The following is a 19,631-nucleotide window of genomic DNA, read 5'->3' as shown; positions in this document are numbered from 1 at the left end:
ATCAGTATTTTAAAATAATAAAAACTTATTAGTGCATCCCATTCCTAAACCCATATATTTTGTCAATGAATTTACAAAATTCCTCTAATTCCATAAATTTAGCTTCTCTTTTCTGTTAATGCCAAAGTTTTCTTTAATCTCCACCACAAAATACAGTGAACACACTATTTTTCTATCTTATGATATCACTGAAGTCTTAATTCATTACAATAATTTCACAGTCCCAGAACATGCTAAAATATGGCTCCACTGATATTTTTCCTTCGTAGCAAAAGCTGCCTTAAATAGTTCCCACTTCTCCAGCCCTCCCACCTCACTCCTCCTCCTCAACCAAATATTAGAACATCATGCAATGGAAACTCACCTTCATAATTTCACGGTATGGGTGATCCTGGATTGCAAGATGGCACTCATCAAACACCAGAAGATTAATATTTGACAGGGATAAATACTCATTTCTCAAAACAGTCAAAGCAACATGACATGTCATAACCAGAACCTAGATTGAAAGGAAAAGAAAAGAAAAAAAAAAGTTGTCAGTATAACAAAAGTACAAGCTGGCTTAGGTCAAGGTGAAATAGTAAAGCCTTCTGCAGGTCTTGCTAGACAGTATTAGCAAATATCAGCTACTATTCATCTACATAGACCAGGTAAGGACAAAAGAGAATAAAACATTCTCTACTTGAGAAAGTAATCTGTCTGAAGGTTTTATATGTCACAGGCCTAGGAAAAAAAAAAAGAAGTAATACAACAAACAGATGATATCAACACCAGCCAGACTACACGGAACAAACGTCATTAAGTCCATAACAAGTTAGTGTCCCTTATGTGTCCCATCATCATGCCTCTGGCAAGAAAGATAATTCTTCATAAAACTCATAACCACCTGCAGCTACAACAGAAAAGCAGGATGTTATCACAATTCTTTTTAAAGGAAAACTCATTTCTTGTATATTATCACAGATAAAGAGTCGAGCTTCTTGATAAAATTATGCACTATTTTTACGATAACTTTGAACTCCACCAAGTATAGTAACACTTCCACTTGTCAGAGTTCCTCAGAACATAGGCCACTATTAAATACTGGACAGAAAACCCCAGAAATAACAAATATTTGCATTACTGTAATATACTTAGGGTCAGCATGGAAAAAAGATTTTAACAGAAAGGGTCCAAGAACCACCAAGAAAAATGTTACCATTAAAGCTACTGATTTTCTGTCTAAAAAGAGAACTAGAGAGAAATAGTGTACCCAAAAAGGCAGAAATAAAATGCATGCCAAAGAGAATGTGCTGCATCCCCAAAGAACATTCAATTTTATCATCATTTCTATTACCTAATACTTAAAACATCTTTTAATGGCATTTAAAGTACACTATGCACGCTTAAAATTTCTTCTGCAATCATCATCATAATGAACCACAAGTCAGGGAGACTGAAAACAAAGGATTAAAAGGACAGCTTTTTAAAACAACCTGAGAAGCCCTATACATGTTTTGCCTCAAAATTCATATACAACTAATACCAATATACTGAATTTCTCTTAGAAAATAAGTTAACATATAATTGGAAGAAATTATCACTTCTGATCATGCCTAACTTACTGTAGACTCTGCTTATTTTTATAGTTTACACTTAATACATCACCTGATGCTTAGAGAATTCCTGACTCCACTTCTCTTTAGTCCATGATTCAGTTATCTCTAAACTTGAATACTCTCCCACTTTAAGATCTGAATGTGTCCTGACAGCTGACACTTGTTGAGCAACTTGATTTGCTTAAGAAAAAAAAAAAAAAACAAACAAAAAAATCTCAATCACATAAAGTTCTTTTCATACATTAATTTTCAAGATGCCTGTCATATTACCTAGCACTGTGTTTCATAACATGATCTTTAGCTTAGACTAATGTTGAACTAAGTGTACATGGCAAATGCCTCCATATAAAACCACAGCAAGGAAACAGTTTCGTAACTAAACTGCACTTCAGAGTCATCGTCTTAATTTTATACCAGGAAACAGAACATGTCACTGAGATAAACAGGTTATATTGAATGGATCATAAACAAAAGATGAAAGGCATCACATTCTTTAATCAGTTTAGCATCTTTGCTGTTGGAAGACTTTATGCAAAAGTTTCTCCCAAATTTGCTTTCACACAACTTCTATTAAGGAATATTCCATGGAAATATTAGCAGCATGTTCAGGAACTTAGTATACTTTTCCTCTTACCTGAGTTGACCAAGAACACAGTTCTTTTTCCATTTTTGTTGAAATCTCCCCTGATCTGGTAGGACAGCTCTTTAGTGAGTAGTACTGCAATAAAAGTCTTCCCTGAGCCAGTGTTTAAGCAGACTATTGTATTATGATCCAAAGCTGCTTCAAGCAGTTCAACCTAGGTTTAAAAAATAATAATGTCCTTACTTGCAGCAATGCAGTGAAAAAGCTGACAAAAAAAAAAAAACAACACAAGTGGTAAACAAACTACAGACAAGTCAGCAGTGTCCCTAGAGATCTTTCCAGCGCCAAAGAATACATCTCTTTCACAACAATGTATCGTCACATTCTTTCCAAAAATATTAATACACACTATATGGTCTATCTTCTAAATCTAAAATCCTTTAGTATCACAATTTGCTGCTATTTTAAGTAGCTTTCTAGCTATATCTTTTTAATAGACACTTCTGTTGCTAGATACATTATGTGAATAAAGAAGCTAGAGCTTTTAAATCTAACTGTATACATCAATTCAGCCAAACATGCAAGTATATTATGTCAAGGTGATCTAAGCTTTTCAGTAAGACTGACCAAATGCTAGCTTTCAGGCACCTCTGCAGTGCAAAGAGAACTGAAATTCTAGGACTCAGAAACAGGTTTGCATAACAAAATGAAAATCAGAGTGCTCCAATGGGGTTTCTGACATTACTGAGCTGCTTTGACCAGTATGTGAACCAAAAATCAAGATTCACCATGTAGGAGACAGAAGGTCAGAGGAGGAAGGAGACGTGATTGTATGCATACAATCAATATGCACAGTGTAATGTTTTCTGTATTTGTCCCTAACAGCATTTTGCAGAGAGCAGCAAGAGAATACTCTGGTTAAAAGTTGTTCTGCTCATTAGAGCAAACTGAGAAGAGATAATAGAGGGTATTACAAATGTAGAACATGGCCAAGCTAAAGACTCCCAACAGGTGGAGCTGAGACATGCCTAGACTGACTGTGTGCAACACTGCACGTTCTCTAGCTGCTCTGGTTCTTTTTCTATTAAGTTAATGGATTTAATTTTACTTTTTCTTGACATTACTGTATTAGTATTATCACTAGTACCTGATATTTTCTTGGTGTGTAAATGTTATCATGAATTGCTTCTTGTTGCCATGGTAGTCCAAAAAATGGACCCATTGGGGAGGAAGCAGGGGTCATGAGCTGCAGTCCCGCCATGCTGAGGGATTGCAAAGCAGGGCTTTTCATTCATTCATCCAGTGTTTCTTTCATTGCATTTTTGTTCCAGCACAGCCTACTATGAGAAGAAAAAGAAACAGTATTAGATACAGTAACAATATAAAGCAAGAAGAGAAAATTTATTCTAAGAAAAGGACATTACTTGATTTTACTTCCACTAAGTGCTAAATGTCATACTATTTTCAGCAGAAAATGTTAATTTTAAATTTATAGGCACTTTTCAACTTGAAGATGTGTGTTTATCAAAGCACCAAAGAAATTCGAAAGGAGCTGTACTTTACACGGCAAAGTTCATTCTAGGCATTTGGATTTACGCAAATACATTTCAGAATAGAGTTCCATTTATGTTCTGACAGAATACCATTTAAAATATCTTTAAAAACAAATTAAAAAAATAAAGCTCTTTTAGCTTTACTTCAAGAAAGAAAAAGATTGATTTTCTAGAGCACAGGCATAAGTAAGTATCATATTTTCCACTTTTCTTTCCAACCAGAAAGTCCCTATGGCCGGTTAAAGCTTTACATATACACATGCAAGAGGAACTTTATCCTAATCAGCAGGGAAAGAACAATAACTACATAAGAACATCAGTATTTTCAAATCAACAGATTCTGATAAGGTTACCTATTTAAGGAACTGGCAGACGTATTACAAATAATTGCTAATGACTCTGATACGGACTAATGAAGAAAGGGACCCTTATCAGGTTAACCACCAATTTCCAGAAAGATATTCTAACTGATAAACAAATCAACCATTCACAACTTGATGACAATTACACACTGGAAAACACTTTCCTACTAAGGCTATGAAGTCCTCATCACTCAGGGTTTTTTTAAAGTGTTTGCTATCTGTCAGGAATGATCAAGGTTAAAAAAAAAAAGAAAAAAAAAATCAAATCTACCTTGCCCAGGGAAACTGATTAAGGCCCGACGATATAGAAAAATATTGCTGAAGTGCAACACAAACATAGTGCATCAAATCTAAGACATTTTGAATACTTCCCCCCTTCAAATCAGATACATACCTGAGTCAACAAAACAGTATTTGCAAAAGTTAGTTTTCCTCTAAATTCCTAGATGCTCTATATTCATTTTAGCATCAATCTCAAAATGAGAAATACATAAAAATGACGATGCTTTCAAATTTAATCATTCATTAGAAATTCATGAGGAAAAGCTAATTATCATCCTATTGCATAGAAATGTCCTTGCTTTTCTATATAACAGTAAAGTTGGTTAAGTTTTGCAAATATGCAGTAGGGAACAAAAACTAAGAAAAGTATGATATGATATCTAATAGAAAATATTAACCACTAATGGTTATGAGAAATAACTGCTTCGAGAGATTACAAATAAAGCAGTACAATTTAAAAGTATTCATTTATTTTTGTACCAAGATGAAATTTTATTTAACATAGTCTTCAATTAATAAAACACTGTAGCTCTTTGTGGTATATTCACATTTTTAAGTTAAATATTATAATTTGGGCCATGTCTAAACACTGATTTATATTCTAACTTAAGTAGTATTAAATAACTATGGGAAGCTCTGACAAAAGAGATTAAACCAATTCTCTCTAGTTTTCCATCTTGGGTATATCTTGTAAAATAAAGAGAAGGCAATAAATTGAATCACATGGTCACTACCCTTGCAGATTCATGCAGAAGTAATCCCACTTCATAGAAAGTAGTCAGAGATAGAGCTTTGTCTCAGTTTTTCCAAAGGAACAGGGGGAGTCCTGAAGGACAGTGTGGTTAAGTTCAAGTATCATTGTTCGGTTCCATAATAAAGAATTATTTTGAAGGTCAGTAGCATAATACACAACATTCCCCAGCCACTGGTAGAAAGCATCTGGAAGCTTTGGGTACTGCTAACGTAAGTGAAGCTTTTGTATGAACTAACAGCTTAGGTATATGAGAGCAGGGGAAAGGGGAGATAACATAGGGAAATATGTGTCATCCCCGACTCCCCCACTCCAGCTTATAGATGAAGCTCCCCTTTAATACTTCAATATATCTAGCTTCTTTTTATATTCCACTGAGTAACATGCTAGTTGGTAACATGAAAAAAAATCCTTTGATACAAAAATCTTTATCATGACTACAATATTTTGTTGAAATGGTCTCAGGCATGTTTCTCTACTTACATATAGCAACTGAAGTGGAAACACAAGTGTTTGCTTTGTTAAAATGAGCCCTGGTCACAGCCATCATAATTGCTCAAGACTAGAAGGGACCAGGAAAAAAAACCCCAAACCTTTTGCATAATAAAAGCTAAAGTCAATTCCCCAATCATTCTTGTATCTAAGCCCAGCCACTTCAGTTTTATAATCACTTGACATCAGCAGTGCCTCCTTTTCGTTTACTGTTCCACCTATTTTGGTTTTTTTCCAAATCATAAATACAACTTTGAAAACATATAAAATACCTTTATCACATCACCAGGAGGAAATTAAGGAAAGAAAACCAACCTTATTTGAGAAGGCTGTTAACAAGAAACAAGTACAGGATCTAATATTCACAAATAAGCATATCTCCTTTGCTACACACTTCATGACAGTGATATTAGGTTAGCTACCCCACTGCAAGAAGCAAGGGGATTCATACTTACGGTGGCAGCTTGATCTGGAAGAGCTGTGAAACAACATATACTCTCAACTACAATTTTGGTTTGTGTATCTTCATTAAAGACCTGCCCTAAAGTACAATCATCTCATCAAGATCAAAAAGCATTCTCAAAAAACCCTTTGAACTGCAAAGGAAGAAGTACATACGCATTTGTAACTTTAAAAGTAAGCACAAGCAAAACAACACTGCCTGCCACTGTTAACCATACCGTTATTACCCTGCAATCTGACAAAAAAAAAAAAGAGAATTTAGCTACGATACACTGCGCATACCTGCAGCGCTATGATCTTACTGGCATCACGGAGACATGGCGGGATGGCTGCTATGACTGGAGTGTTGGAGTGGAAGGATACAGGCTTATTAGGAAGGACAGGCAGGAGAGATGAGGAGGGGCTGTCACCCTCTATGTCAGTGACCAGCTGGACTACATGGAGCTCCACCTGGGGATGGATGAGAAGCCAACCGAGACCTTATGGGTAGGATTAAAGGGAGGGCAGGGACAGGTGACAATGCAGTGGGGATCTGTTACAGGCCACCCAACCAGGAAGACTGAGCAGATGAGGCCCTCTACAGACAGATACGAGCAGCCTCACCTTCACAAGCCCTGGTTGTCCTCAGGGGGAACTTCAATCACCCCAGTATCTGTTGGAGGGACAACACAGCAGAGATAAGCAATGCAGGAGGTTCCTGGAATGCATTCATGATAACTTGCTTCTCCAAGGAGCCAACGAGGAGAGGTGCTATGCTGGACCCTGTTCTCACCAACAAGGAGGGGCTGGTGGGGAATGTGAGTCAAGGGCAGCCTTGGCTGCAGTGATCATGAAATGGTGGTTAAGATCCTTAGGGCAGTGAGGAGGGCGCACAGCAAGCTCAATACCATATTCAGGAGAGCCTCTTCAGGGATCTGCTTGGCATAGTACCATGGGATACAGCCATGGAGGAAAGAGGGGCCCAAGAAAGCTGGTTAATATTCAAGGATCACCTCCTCCAAGCTCAGGAGCAACGCATCCCAACAAATAGGAAATGCAAAAATGCCAGGAAGCCTGCATGGATTAACAAGGAGGTCCTGGACAAACTCAAACACAAAAAGGAAGCCTACTGAGGGTGGAAGCAAGGACAGGCAGCCTAGGAGGAATACAGAGAAATTGCCTGAGCAGCCAGGAATCAGCTTGGGAAAGCCAAAGCCCCGATAGATCTGGCCAGGGGCATAAAAGGCAATAAGAAAAGCTTCTATAGGTATGTTGGTGATAAAAGGAAGACGAGGAAATATGGGCCCTCCTCCGGAAAGAAACAGGAGACCTGGTTACCTGCGATATGGAGAAGGCTGAGGTATTCAACGACTTTTTTGCCTCAGTCTTCACTGGCAAGTGCTCCAGCTACACCACCCAAGTCACAGAAGGCAAAGGCAGGGACCGGGAGAATGAAGAACTGCCCAGTGTAGGACAAGATCAGGTTCAAGACCACCCTAAGAACCTAAAGGTGCACAAGTCCATGGGACCTGATGAGATACATCTGCAGGTCCTCAGGGAACTGGCAGATGAAGTGGCTAAGCCACCGTCCATCATATTTGAAAAGTCGTGGCAGTTCAGGGAAGTCCCCACAGACTGGAAAAGGAGAAACATAACCCCCATTTTTAAAAAGGGAAAAAAAGCAAGACCTGGGCAACTACAGGCCAGTCAGTCTCACCTCTGTGCCTGGCAAGACCATGGAGCAGATCCTCCTGGAAATTATGTTAGGGCACATGGAAAATAAGGAAGTGATTGGTGACAGCCAACATGGCTTCACTAAGGGCAAATCGTCCCTGACAGATTTGGTGGCCTTTTACAAGGGAGTTACAGTGCTGGTGGATAAGGGAAGACCAACTGATGTCACCTACCTGGACTTGTGCAAAGCATTTGACACTGTGCCGCATGACATCCTTGTCTCTAAATTGGAGAGGCATGGATTTCACAGATGGACCACTCAGTGGATAAGGAATTGGCTGGATGGTAGCACTCAAAGAGTTGCGGTCAACAACTCAATGTCTAAGTGGAGACCAGGGACAAGTGGTGTTCCTCGTGGGTTGGTATAGGGACCAGCGCTGGTTAACATCTTTGTCGGCAACACAGACAGTGGGATTGAGTGCACCCTCAGCAAGTTTGCCAACAACACCAAGCTGTGTGGTGTGGTCGGCACGCTGGAGGGAAGGGATGTCATCCAGAGGGACCTTGAGGTGGGCTTGAGAGGTGGGCCTGTGCAAACCTCAAAGTTCAACAAGGCCAAGTGCAAGGTCCCGCACATGGGTCGGGGCAATCCCAAGCACAAATACAGGCTGGGTGGAGAATGGATTGAGAGCAGCCCTGCGGAGAAGGCTTGGGGGTGTTGGTTGATGAGAAGCTCAGGATGACCCAGCCATGCATGTTCGCAGCCCAGAAAGCTAACCGTATCCTGGGCTGCATCAAAAGAAATGTAACCAGCAGGTCAAAGGTGGTGATTCTGCCCCTCTACTCTGCTCTCATGAGACCCCACCTCGAGTACTGCATTCAGCTCTGGAGCCCCCAACAGAAGACAGACATGGACATGCTGGAGTGAGTCCAGAGGGGGGCCATGAAGATGATCAGAGGGCTGGAGCACCCCTCCTATGAAGACAGGCTGAGAGAGTTAGGGTTGTTCAGCCTGGAGAAGAGAAGGCTCTGGGAAGACCTTATAGCAGCCTTCCAATACCTAAAGAGGGCCTACAGGAAAGCTGGAGAGGGACTTCTTACAAGGTCATGTACTGAAAGGACAAGAGGAATGGCTTTAAACTCAAAGAGGGTAGATTTAGATTAGATATGAGGGAGATATTGTCCACTGTGAGGGTGGTGAGGCACTGCAACAGGTTGCCCAGAGAAGTTGTGGATGCCCCATCCCTGGAAGTGTTCAAGGCCAGGCTGGATGGGGCTTTGAGCAACCTGGTCTAGTGGAAGGTGTCCCTACCCATGGCAGGGGAGTTGGAACTAGAAGATCCTTAAGGTCTCTTCCAATCCAAAGCATTCTATAGTTCTGTGAATTAGCAAAATAACAGAGTTAAGCTCACATGAGGCAGAACACACTTTAAGTAGCTTAAATTCCCTCCCACTGTATGCTAATTCGGGGAAAAAGAAAAAGTTCTCCTCCCTAAACCATCAATGCTACTTCTTGCTGTGCTAAAGTCTCCTAGTCTTCATTTGTATTGGAAGTACATGAGATCTGACAAGATCAATGTCAATGTAAGCCAGAATAATGAAGTAATTGTATCATTCTAAGTATTTCAACAGCAAGAAGAATATCAAGTTCTTCAATAAAAGAAAAGCAGTACAGGACCATCTAGAAATAAAAAGGGAAAAAACACATCTACTTGAAGAACAGATTTTAAATTGAAAACATTTGAGTTGTAAGTACATGTGTTCAGAATTTGTGGACAGAAGTCAACTGAACCTAGCTAACTGAAACTAGCTAACAGGGAAGCCCAAACTAGTCCTGCTCAGCCACTGTAACTGTCATGGTTTAACCCCAGCCAGCAACCAAACACCACGCAGCCGTTCACTCACCTCCCTCACAGTGGGATGGGGGAGAGAAGAAGGGTAAAAGTGAGAAAACTTGTGGGCTGAGATAAGGACAGTTTAACAAGTAAAGCAAAAGCTGAGCATGCAAGCAAAGCAAAACAAGGAATTTATTCACTACTTCCCATCAGCAGGCAGGTGTTTAGAAATCTCCAGGAAAGCAGGGCTCCATCATGCATAATGCTTGGGAAGACAAATGCCATCTCTCTGAACATCCCCCCCTTCCTCCTTCTTCCCCCAGCTTTATATGCTGAGCATGACATCATATGGTCTGAAATATCCCTTTGGTCAGTTGGGGTCAGCTGTCCCAGCTGTGTCCCCTCCCAACTTCTTGTGCACCCCCAGCCTACTCGCTGGTGGGATGGGCTGAGAAGCAGAAAAGGCCCTGACTCTGTAAGCTCTCCACAGCAGCAGCAAAAACATCTCCGCATTATCAACACCGTTTTCAGCACAAATCCAAAACATAGCCCCATACCAGCTACTATGAAGAAATTTAACTCTATCCCAGCCAAAACCAGCACAGTAACAAAGACACCTGCTAAGATGTTCTATCTTTAACCACTGCGTTATGTTGAAAATTGATAGAACAAGAAACTGTAAGAACTTGCTGAAACTGAGTATCAAGGGATAAACACAGGAAACAAGTCGTGCTTCCTGTGGCTTTAGACTAGGTTACAGAAGGTGGACAAAGCAGCACAGTGCCCAAGCTTACCTGTTCTACTAAAATAATACTGAAGAGTCCAGTTTTATGGCCATCAATCTTGATAATTTTAACAGCAAAATCCACAACTTGATGTCCTTACTTTAATGCACATTCATGTGAACAGACAGTGAACTGCACAGCTAAAACTAATCCCTTGTTCTATCATTTAAAGAATTTTATTTCAGAACGGCACAAGGTTGGGAATGAACAGCCAGCAACATTTAATAGCAGTTTCTTCTCATCTACAATAATTCTGTAACTGTGGTGTAGGTTTTTTAGTCACGGGACTATATCCAAGTTGAAGCAGTCCCTTGGTGCACAAAAAAATTTCAAGGAAACACTAAGGAATACAAGCCAAACCAAGTAGGGCACTCACCTGAAGTAAGACATTCTGGATCTAGTCCTGTTCCAAGGACTGTTTAAAACATTTACAGAATGATACTCTGAAGTAAACAGAGAAGAGACTAGAGCCCTGGGGATACATCTTTCAAGTTTTTACCACCATTTGCTTGCATAGTATGTGCTATATTCATACCAAGTTAATGCAAAACTACAACTATCTCCTATTAACAAGGAAAATGTATTACTGCCATACACAATATATTTCATCTGCTTTCTTCACCAATGTTTATTTGCAAATTTGTACCCAGCATAATCCTTGTGATACAAAAATTATTTCTAATGCTGTAGGTTTTTGTCTTTGTCCAGGAATGTCTAATTTATTTTCTAAAAACACGCTCAGCATCAGCCAAAAAAAAAGTTAGTCTCAAGGGGTAAGAAAAAAAAATCCACATACTCTAAAGTAAACAAATCACAATCTATACAAAAAATATGAATAGAATCTTGCTGCTTGAATATTCTCTTGCATGAACACCTAAAGAGTGTGAATATCACATTCTTTATAGTAAGTTTTATGTCCAAATGCTACATGAAACATTGACTTGCTGAAAGCTCTAACGCAGAAAATTCTTAGTTGGATAGTAGAGGAACAAATAAAAAGAAAACCATAAAATACTACAAATATAAAATACAAAGTAGAAAATTAATGTAAATATTAATTTACAAAATGTAAAATATTCGCTGAGGATGTTCTATACCAATTACTGCAGAAGTCTGCAGTAAAGTGACTTTTACTTACACTATAAACATTCAGTGGCAAGAAGTTGTTTTTGCCCAAGTTAAGGTAAAGATACAAGATTCTTACATCGCCTGGTTTCTAAACCTGCTCTTAAAAGTGTACTTTTTAAAAGGATTTGACTTTTCCTGTGATAGTCCAAAAGCATTACAAAAGTGTATTTTGTGAGTATTCTGTAACTTCAGTTCTCTTAGAGAACTTAAAAAGCCCAAACCAAACACACCCAGTTTTTATTTGGGAAAAAAAAAAGCCCCAAACTCAAACACCTCAGAAACAAGTTAAAAAGTTTCATTTTCATGGGAAAAGTCGTGTCGTTATGTCCCCATCCCCCCCACCTTCATTCAGCAGACAATATCTAGGATACTTTAAAAATTAAGCATTGACATTTCTGCTCCCAACTCAGAATTCAAAGTTTCTGAACAACATCATTAAGCCCAGAAGGTCTAAGTAAGGAAATACTGTCAAATAATATTACTCAATAAGATGAATCAGAAATCTCTTTTATATTATGCTATCTTTAACATACAACACAGCTGCATGAGACACTCCTTATCTGTTATCCTTCAAAGTTTGCCTAACAGCAGTTTTTATATTTGATCCTACAATATTCTTAAAGGGAAAAAAACCCCCAAAACTGTATTTCAGATCTGTTCCCTTTAAAGAAGGGCAAACAGAATGCATAAATGCTTACAAAGCTCAAATGTAAGCATTCCTATAAGAACAAGCTTCACTGGTTTCCCTCGCACAATCATCAATATTCATTGTAAATGTTCATCCTGATCTAGAAGAATTTTATTTGTTCTATTTTTCTGTTACAGATCCAGTCTAACAGCAAAAGCAGAATGTTGGCCTCTAATAGCACAGTAAGACATACCAAAGCAGCAAAGGCTGCTTTCTGTTGTTCATAAAAGTTTCATTAAAGAGCTTATTAAATGAAGATTACACTGAGGCTCTACACTTGAACGAACTGCTTCTGAACCATTTTTACAAGCAGTACAGTATAGTTAAGAGCTGGAATTCCTGGCAGACTCCTCCTACATGTCTGTATACAGGAGAGAAATGGAGTACAACATGACACTTAACAGGCTCAGAAAAACACACAAACCCTTAAGTCCCTCATCTGGTGTTCAGTCACCAGTATGACCAAACCTGGATTTGAGGCAAAAGCCTAATAAAAGCTTTCCATTGCAATTAGTCTAGCTCTACCAACAGAGCCAGCAAGACACAGTTCACACCAAAGTTATGCTGCTGTACGTTGTAACAGTCTCTAAAGCAAAAGGATTATACCACTATATACCAGCATAACATACATAGGCTGTAGGGCATTTACCAGTACAGAAATAAAATGTGAAAACAAAAATCAGTTTTCTAGCATATCTAGTGTGACACCAGCACATGAGGCATTCAGAATAAAAGTTTAGAAAGGAGATGTTTTTCCTTTAACAAATACAAACATGAAGCCAGATTCTGGGACAAACTATTTCATTTTTTAAAATGATGTGTATAAGGCCCTGTACAACAGTCCGAACTATGTAGTTGCTTAATCAGTGGTGCAGAACTGGTGCTATGCAGATTCCTCTTCTTTCACCTCCTTAACACAGAGGACAAAAGCTAAAACATAAAGTGTACGGCACCTAAGATGCAAGGCAAGGTGAGGACCAGGGAAAATAGATACATCTGTCTTCCCTATGTTATCAAACTACATATCAATTTTTCTTCTACATAGCTTTAATTGGATAGACTCTTCTCCTGTTTTTGCTGAACTCGTAATTCAAACTGAAGCATACTATTGAAACTAAGGCCTTAACAATTTACCTGTCATTTACTTTCCTCACCATTTACTTTGTATCTCCTATCTGGAACAACATAGAAATTCAATTTTAATTCCAACTCTTCGTACCTCCCCTCTTAGCACTTTTTTTTTTTTTTAAATTGATTGTATTTCACCAACACAACCACATCTGAATACAAAATCCACAAGAAATATTTAAACACACACATCCTTTCAAAAAAATGAATACATTTTTAATCATATTCAGCTTCATAAGAAGTATCACAGCATGTGTTTCACGACAAACATCTTTTTATCTCTGCCATTGCTGTATCTAACAGTCTATGGACAGAATAAAGTAGCTAGTTTCATTATTCTTTCCAAAGAAGTTCACAGTAAAATTCTATAACCTCACACACAGAAGTTGCTTTACTCTAAGGTCCTGAAGAAGCTTTAAATATAAAATAGAAGAATACAGTGCAGTGATACATAAAAACCTGCTTCTCCCATACTACAAAGCATAGCCTTACCGTTTTAATTTCCGCAGTCTCTGTGTTTATGCTTCCCGAACTGCATTTTGACATCATGGTATCAGCTTGTAGATTAATCACATAATTTGCAAGCTTCGGCTCTTAAAAACAACAACAAAACCTATGAACTATAAAAATGGTTTGAAAAGGGAACTACAATAGCAGGGTTAATTGTGGCAATTCAGTTGCTTATAAACATTTAGATGTGTCAACCCCACACTGTAACTTGCTGACAGAAAATGAACTATTTAAGTCCATCCTGAACATGAATTATTTTAGTTTAGTATTAGAAATAAAAATTTAAGAGTAATTTAAAAGCTAATTTTTTGTAGTTTAAACGCGCAAGGAAAGCGAACTTCCCTAATCCTCTTTACAGGTTACTATGATTAATATTAATAACTGGTTCATGTGAGAAATACAAGAGTAGTATGTTCTACATAATTTTACTATGTTCAGTACAATTGTACTGCTTTTTCCATGCACATGTACTTTCATTTCACTTGAGTTAAACATTTAAAAAGAAAAAAAAAAAAAAGAATTCAAACTTCTGCACAGTATTTCAATTTGAAGCCGCAATTAATACAGTAAACTCATGAAAAAAACAATAACCATTTCTTTCTAAGTACATTAACACGTTTTTTAATAAAAGTAAAAATATTGTGCAATTAAGATGGTGATTTGCATAAAAATACATTTAGCTATACAAGTAAAATTAGGAAAGACAAAGAATTTCATAGATATATTAGTCATTCTATACAACTACAACTTAAACCAAAAATACCATATCTAAGCAGATCTACAATGTCCTCAAAGCTCTAAAATATTTACACGATATATTCACCTAAAGTATGAGTTTTCCCAGACCTAAAAAGAGAGATTCTGAAGTCAATTTTTTAAAAATCAATACTGAAAACTTAAATGCAGAATGGATCTTGATGAAAATTTCTACTCCAATCAGTTCCACAAAGTTAACAAGAAGGACACTCCCAAGATTACTTCAGTATGTTCATTTTTACCTCAAATGCTGATGCTGAGCTTTTCCAGAGTCTCCAAGCCTGTAATTTTGTTTCACCCTAGGTAACCTAAAAGGCAATATAAAAAAGAGAGCATTTTAACATGAACTGCCATAAAAATCAATTGTGCCATGTGGTAGTCTGCTTTCTTGCATTTTAATATTTAGCTCTGTAGCAACAGCACATGGTCCTCCAAAATCTAATTATCATATGTCCTTTTTTGGCTAGGGATACAGACAGTCAGTGTCTGAAAGATCAGCCTTAAGAGCGCTCAGGAGATATTTGCATATTTTGTTTTATCTGCTAAAGTAATTGCTAGTTGAGTCCAACCAGATTTATGGTTTTCCTCCCCTGTGCTCCTTCCATGCATTTTTCACCTAATACAGTAATGAAAACCTGAAGAAACTTATCATTCAACACATTTAAAAAAAAAAACTTAAATAACTTACATGTTTCCAGAAAACAAAATAAACAGTTATTGTTCTATTTTACAACAAGAATATTTGTGGAGCGCAGCACAGAAAATCTGATGAGTACTGCATTCATATACAAAATAGACCTATGAAAATTTTATTCCCAGGGCTACTTTTTAAATTCCCGTTTGCACTATACACACATCCTTTTTTTCTGCACAAAATACAGCAACTTGCTGCTAAGATGCAGTGACCAGACTTAAGTTTATTATAACTGTTATGCCTAGGTTATTCATTTATTCACCACCTCTAGAACATGAACCAGAATATGTATTCCACTGAACCAGAAAATAGCCTAACAACTGAAAACTGTCACACCTCTGCTAAAAATACAGAAATATATTGCACTTTATATTTGCAAGAAAAGCAGAAAGGAACAATACAGACAGCATTTAGTCACCCCACCATATAACAAATATGAACAGAAGAAAAAATGGTTCAACGCTGTCAGTAAAGCTAACACCATACATGGCTTCACACAGCAAATTTACTTTTTTCCCTAATCGTAGATGGCAAACAAAAAGCATACAGATCAGCAGGTAAAATCTGGAAGAACCAAAAAAAGTATGTAATTCTCCACCAAGCCCAACAATTTCCTTTGGCACATCAAAGCCATAAAACACAAGATTGCAGCTTTAATCGATTGGCAGACATGAATTACAGTAGGCCCTTTTAATGCCGAAGCCAACATAAAACCAGACAGGCCACATTCCTGAGATGCAGTCAAGTTCTAGTACAAAACAGCGAGCTTATATCACATTAGCATCTAAATGGTGTTGGTGCACCCACTTAGACAAAAGCTTGTTGCAGTAGACGGTCAATCCTTCCCGTCTGCAGGCCAAAGGCATCTGCAGCTTGCCAATGATCCCAGCCAAACAATAGACACAGCTAGGGGTTACCACAGCAAATAACATAACCAACTACTCCAGCATTTAACAACTGTAACATTGGAGTCCAATCTGACAAGATTTTTTTTTTTACCACATTTAAAAAAAAAAAAAATAAAAAAAAAATCTCATTTTACTCTACAGTGACTGGGGATCTTGTTAAAAGAAAGCAAAAGGGTCAAAAAGGAAAAATTACTGACATTGACATTGCTAAAAATTAATTTCTAGAATGTCTTCTATTGAACAGTAACACCACCGTGTTTTTTTTTTTAAAAAGGTTTCTATTAAGAATTCAACATTCACATATTTTATCTACAGGGTAGAAGGTGAGAGTTCCAAGGTAACTAGCCATTTGGAGCGTTTAACTAGACACACCACAAACACATCAAATACTCAAAGAATAAAGCAAAAACCTGAAAAAAACCCCAGCTCCTACAAAGACATCAAGAGAAGCATCCAACGAGTGATACACCAGTCACTTCTGCAAATCTCCAGTGCTCTAGAAACCTCCAAGCAACCACTACCTGCACATCTCAGCCACGATCTTGAAGTATCTTGGCTATTTGCTACTTAAACATTTGCTAATACAAAAACCAAGTATCCAAATATATCAAAGAGTATGCAGAAGAATATATCAACAGGTTTTATTTTTATTTCCTGGTTTTGTAATTCAGTATTTGAAAATAATCATGTTAATATGACACCTAATTGTTGCTATTAAAAAAAGATTGTCAGAAAAAGGAGGACCGAAATTTGCAGTGAAAGACCTACTGACACATTACAGGCAACAGTCTTAATCTGAAACACACTATCTATGTTCTTGCTCTTCAACATCTTCTACATTTGAAATTAAACAACTATCCCCTCCATCCCAATAATGACGTTAATATTTAATTAAGCCATTATTCAAACTGTTAACAACTTGAAAATGAAGTTCTTATCTTGCAAGATCTATGCAATTGGACTCTTAAACTCAACAACAAAGCTATGATGAAGTGAGTTATCTTCCTGCAAATACAAACGAATTCCAGCATGAATCAAAGTCCTATAGCATCAGAGGGGGTAAGGTAAAAACTACCATTATGACTGGGAGGAAAAAGTCTGCCTGGGCTAGCATCCTGTCTCTCTATAATTACAGCTGGTAGCAGATGCTGGGGGGGGAGAAGGCACAACTATAAAAAGGGACTCTTCCTTCTCTTCCATGTGTTATTCCAGTAACCTTTTATTTCAAGTATTTTTCTTTGGTTTATTATGGTACAAACAATAAAGTTAGTCAGAAACCACAGTACCAACTCCATACTACCTCAGATTAACTCCAAAACAAAATACTCTTAGCATCCAAGGAACCAAGCCTTCTCGATGGAAGTCAGGAAAAAGAATTACACTAAGGGCACATCTCTCTAAATAAAAAAAAATCTGAGCTATATGAACACTCTGAAACACATTTAATAGATTTAACAGCAATTAGAATTGAATTACTCCATGTAATATTTAATTCGATTTTTTTTCAAGCTGCTGCTTGAAAACGAACCCACAGAAGAATCACTGCCAAGTTTATAGATCCTAATTTATATAGGTAACTATACTATTATTATATCAATATCACAAGAAGGGATAATATCTGACCATATCTGTGCATTTATTTATCATTTGGTCCTTTACTTGGGTACTGAATTATTTACTTGTGCTTATTTAGTTTATTTAAAGGTTATGTTCAAGCCTTTCAGGCACCTATGTCTTTCAACAGGAAAGCAATTAAGCAGACATTAAGGCAGGGATTTCTCTCTTCCTCAATCTGGGGGCAAGCTGTGAAGCAAGTACAGTTCCAAAAACACCAATTATTCTTGCTTATGATAAGTAAAAGCAGCAGCTGCCCCCTGAATATAACCCCATGTGGGGATTTCAATCCCATTATTTGCATAAACATAAATCCTTTCTCTCCAATGTGGCAAAAAGTCAAGCTCCCCAAAATACGGGTGTTTGACAGTTTTCTGTTATCTCTGTGCCAGAACATCCAAAATTACTGAGTCCTACATTACAAAAGGCTTTCTCTGAATTCAGTGATTGTGTGATGCAAATCTCAAATATCTGCAGGTCTTAAGTCACCCTCTAGAATTTCCACCAACTCTAAAATGAGAAATCAGATCTCCTATAGTTGGTCATAGTATCAGTTTATGTATCACCCAAGAATCAGTGTACAAATGTTAGGCTTAGCTTCAAAAAAATAATGTATTTATTATTAACAGTGCAAACTAACTCATCCTAATGCAACCTTAAAATACGAAAGTATTATGTACTGGTTAGCACGTTATTTACTCCAATTACATTTTGGGCTTTTTAGTTTTTGATCTGTCTTCCCAAAATAGAAGGGCTTCTCACCAGTTACACTACGCATCTGCACATATTCTTTCCCTGCAAAGAACTTGTGGGCACACTGCTGGAATTTTCTTTTATGTGAAGCTAGGATGAAGTCAATATTAAGTTCATAAAAATATGTAGTATAAAGAGACTATTTTAACTCCCAAATTCAGATGACACTCAAAGCTGCTCAGATGCCACGGAATTCAACCTCTAGAGGGGTAACACCAGAAGCCGGGGGACGGGACGGGACATGACACACAACAAAAACCCCAACATACTTCATTGATTCTTTCATTTTATTGAAGAAAAAACTGAGTAATTGGTAAGACATTTCCACAGGCCCACCAATTTTTTTCGGAATACGTAAGAATGTCTAAAGGTGTAGATGAAAATGCTCTGTGGAATACAGTGTTGCAAAGGCTCTCACACAAGATGAGGAATAGAATTTCCCCTGTATTCTTTTCTTGCAATCCTAACATGTGCCTGATTAAAATGATCCAAATTAATTCCAAATTGGGAAAGGCCATTAGAAAACGAAATTCTTAGTATTTTAACCTACATATCTGGCTAACCAGCTTACTGTGCAGAACAGCCAGAAAGAGAGACGAGAGTCAACCAGGCCAGTGTTAATTATTTGCGTGATGACAATCTCAAATCAACAAGCATAGTACATTCTGCAGCAGTAATGGACCAATGCTAAAAAACTTTGTGCACCATCAAGCACTTTGCACAGATTCCAGGTATTTTGAATTTTCTATTTATAAAAGTATAAATGACCTTTGCCTTAACAGTAGTAATTAATGCTTTCTGTTTGAGTCAAACTAAAAAGAACTGCCATCTTTCCACTGAAAGCATTAGGCCTCAGCATAGAAGCAGCTACTTAGATCGCAAATATGTAGCTGAATACAGTGAACATCATGCTAAAAAGCTACAGCATTTTATAGATACTGTTACTTCTCTCCATGTAAATACATGCAGTTAGAATAGAACATGGTCATTCCTTTACATTCTCTACAGCTAAACAAATACAAGACTTCAGCAAGTCAAACCAATTAACAATTTTTGTTTATTTTAATGCATCCATCGTCACTTTTCAATATTGTCC

At 37.6% G+C, this 19,631-nt stretch overlaps 1 protein-coding gene across 1 annotated transcript in view; it reads right to left on the bottom strand.

Moving 5' to 3' along the window:
- DICER1 (dicer 1, ribonuclease III) overlaps positions 1 to 19,631 on the bottom strand; it is a 66,737-nt gene that overhangs the window by 33,498 nt on the left and 13,608 nt on the right. The window contains 6 exon segments of the mRNA XM_075029905.1: positions 365 to 499; positions 1,648 to 1,778; positions 2,233 to 2,395; positions 3,329 to 3,521; positions 13,793 to 13,893; positions 14,809 to 14,874. Of these exon segments, the coding sequence (XP_074886006.1) occupies positions 365 to 499; positions 1,648 to 1,778; positions 2,233 to 2,395; positions 3,329 to 3,472 (573 nt within the window). The 5' untranslated portion in view covers positions 3,473 to 3,521; positions 13,793 to 13,893; positions 14,809 to 14,874.

Source organism: Buteo buteo, chromosome 6, assembly GCF_964188355.1.
Source record: "Buteo buteo chromosome 6, bButBut1.hap1.1, whole genome shotgun sequence".
Taxonomy (NCBI): Eukaryota; Metazoa; Chordata; class Aves; order Accipitriformes; family Accipitridae; genus Buteo; species Buteo buteo.
Note: the sequence above shows the minus strand (reverse complement) of the source record. Positions and strands in the feature narration are given on the sequence as shown.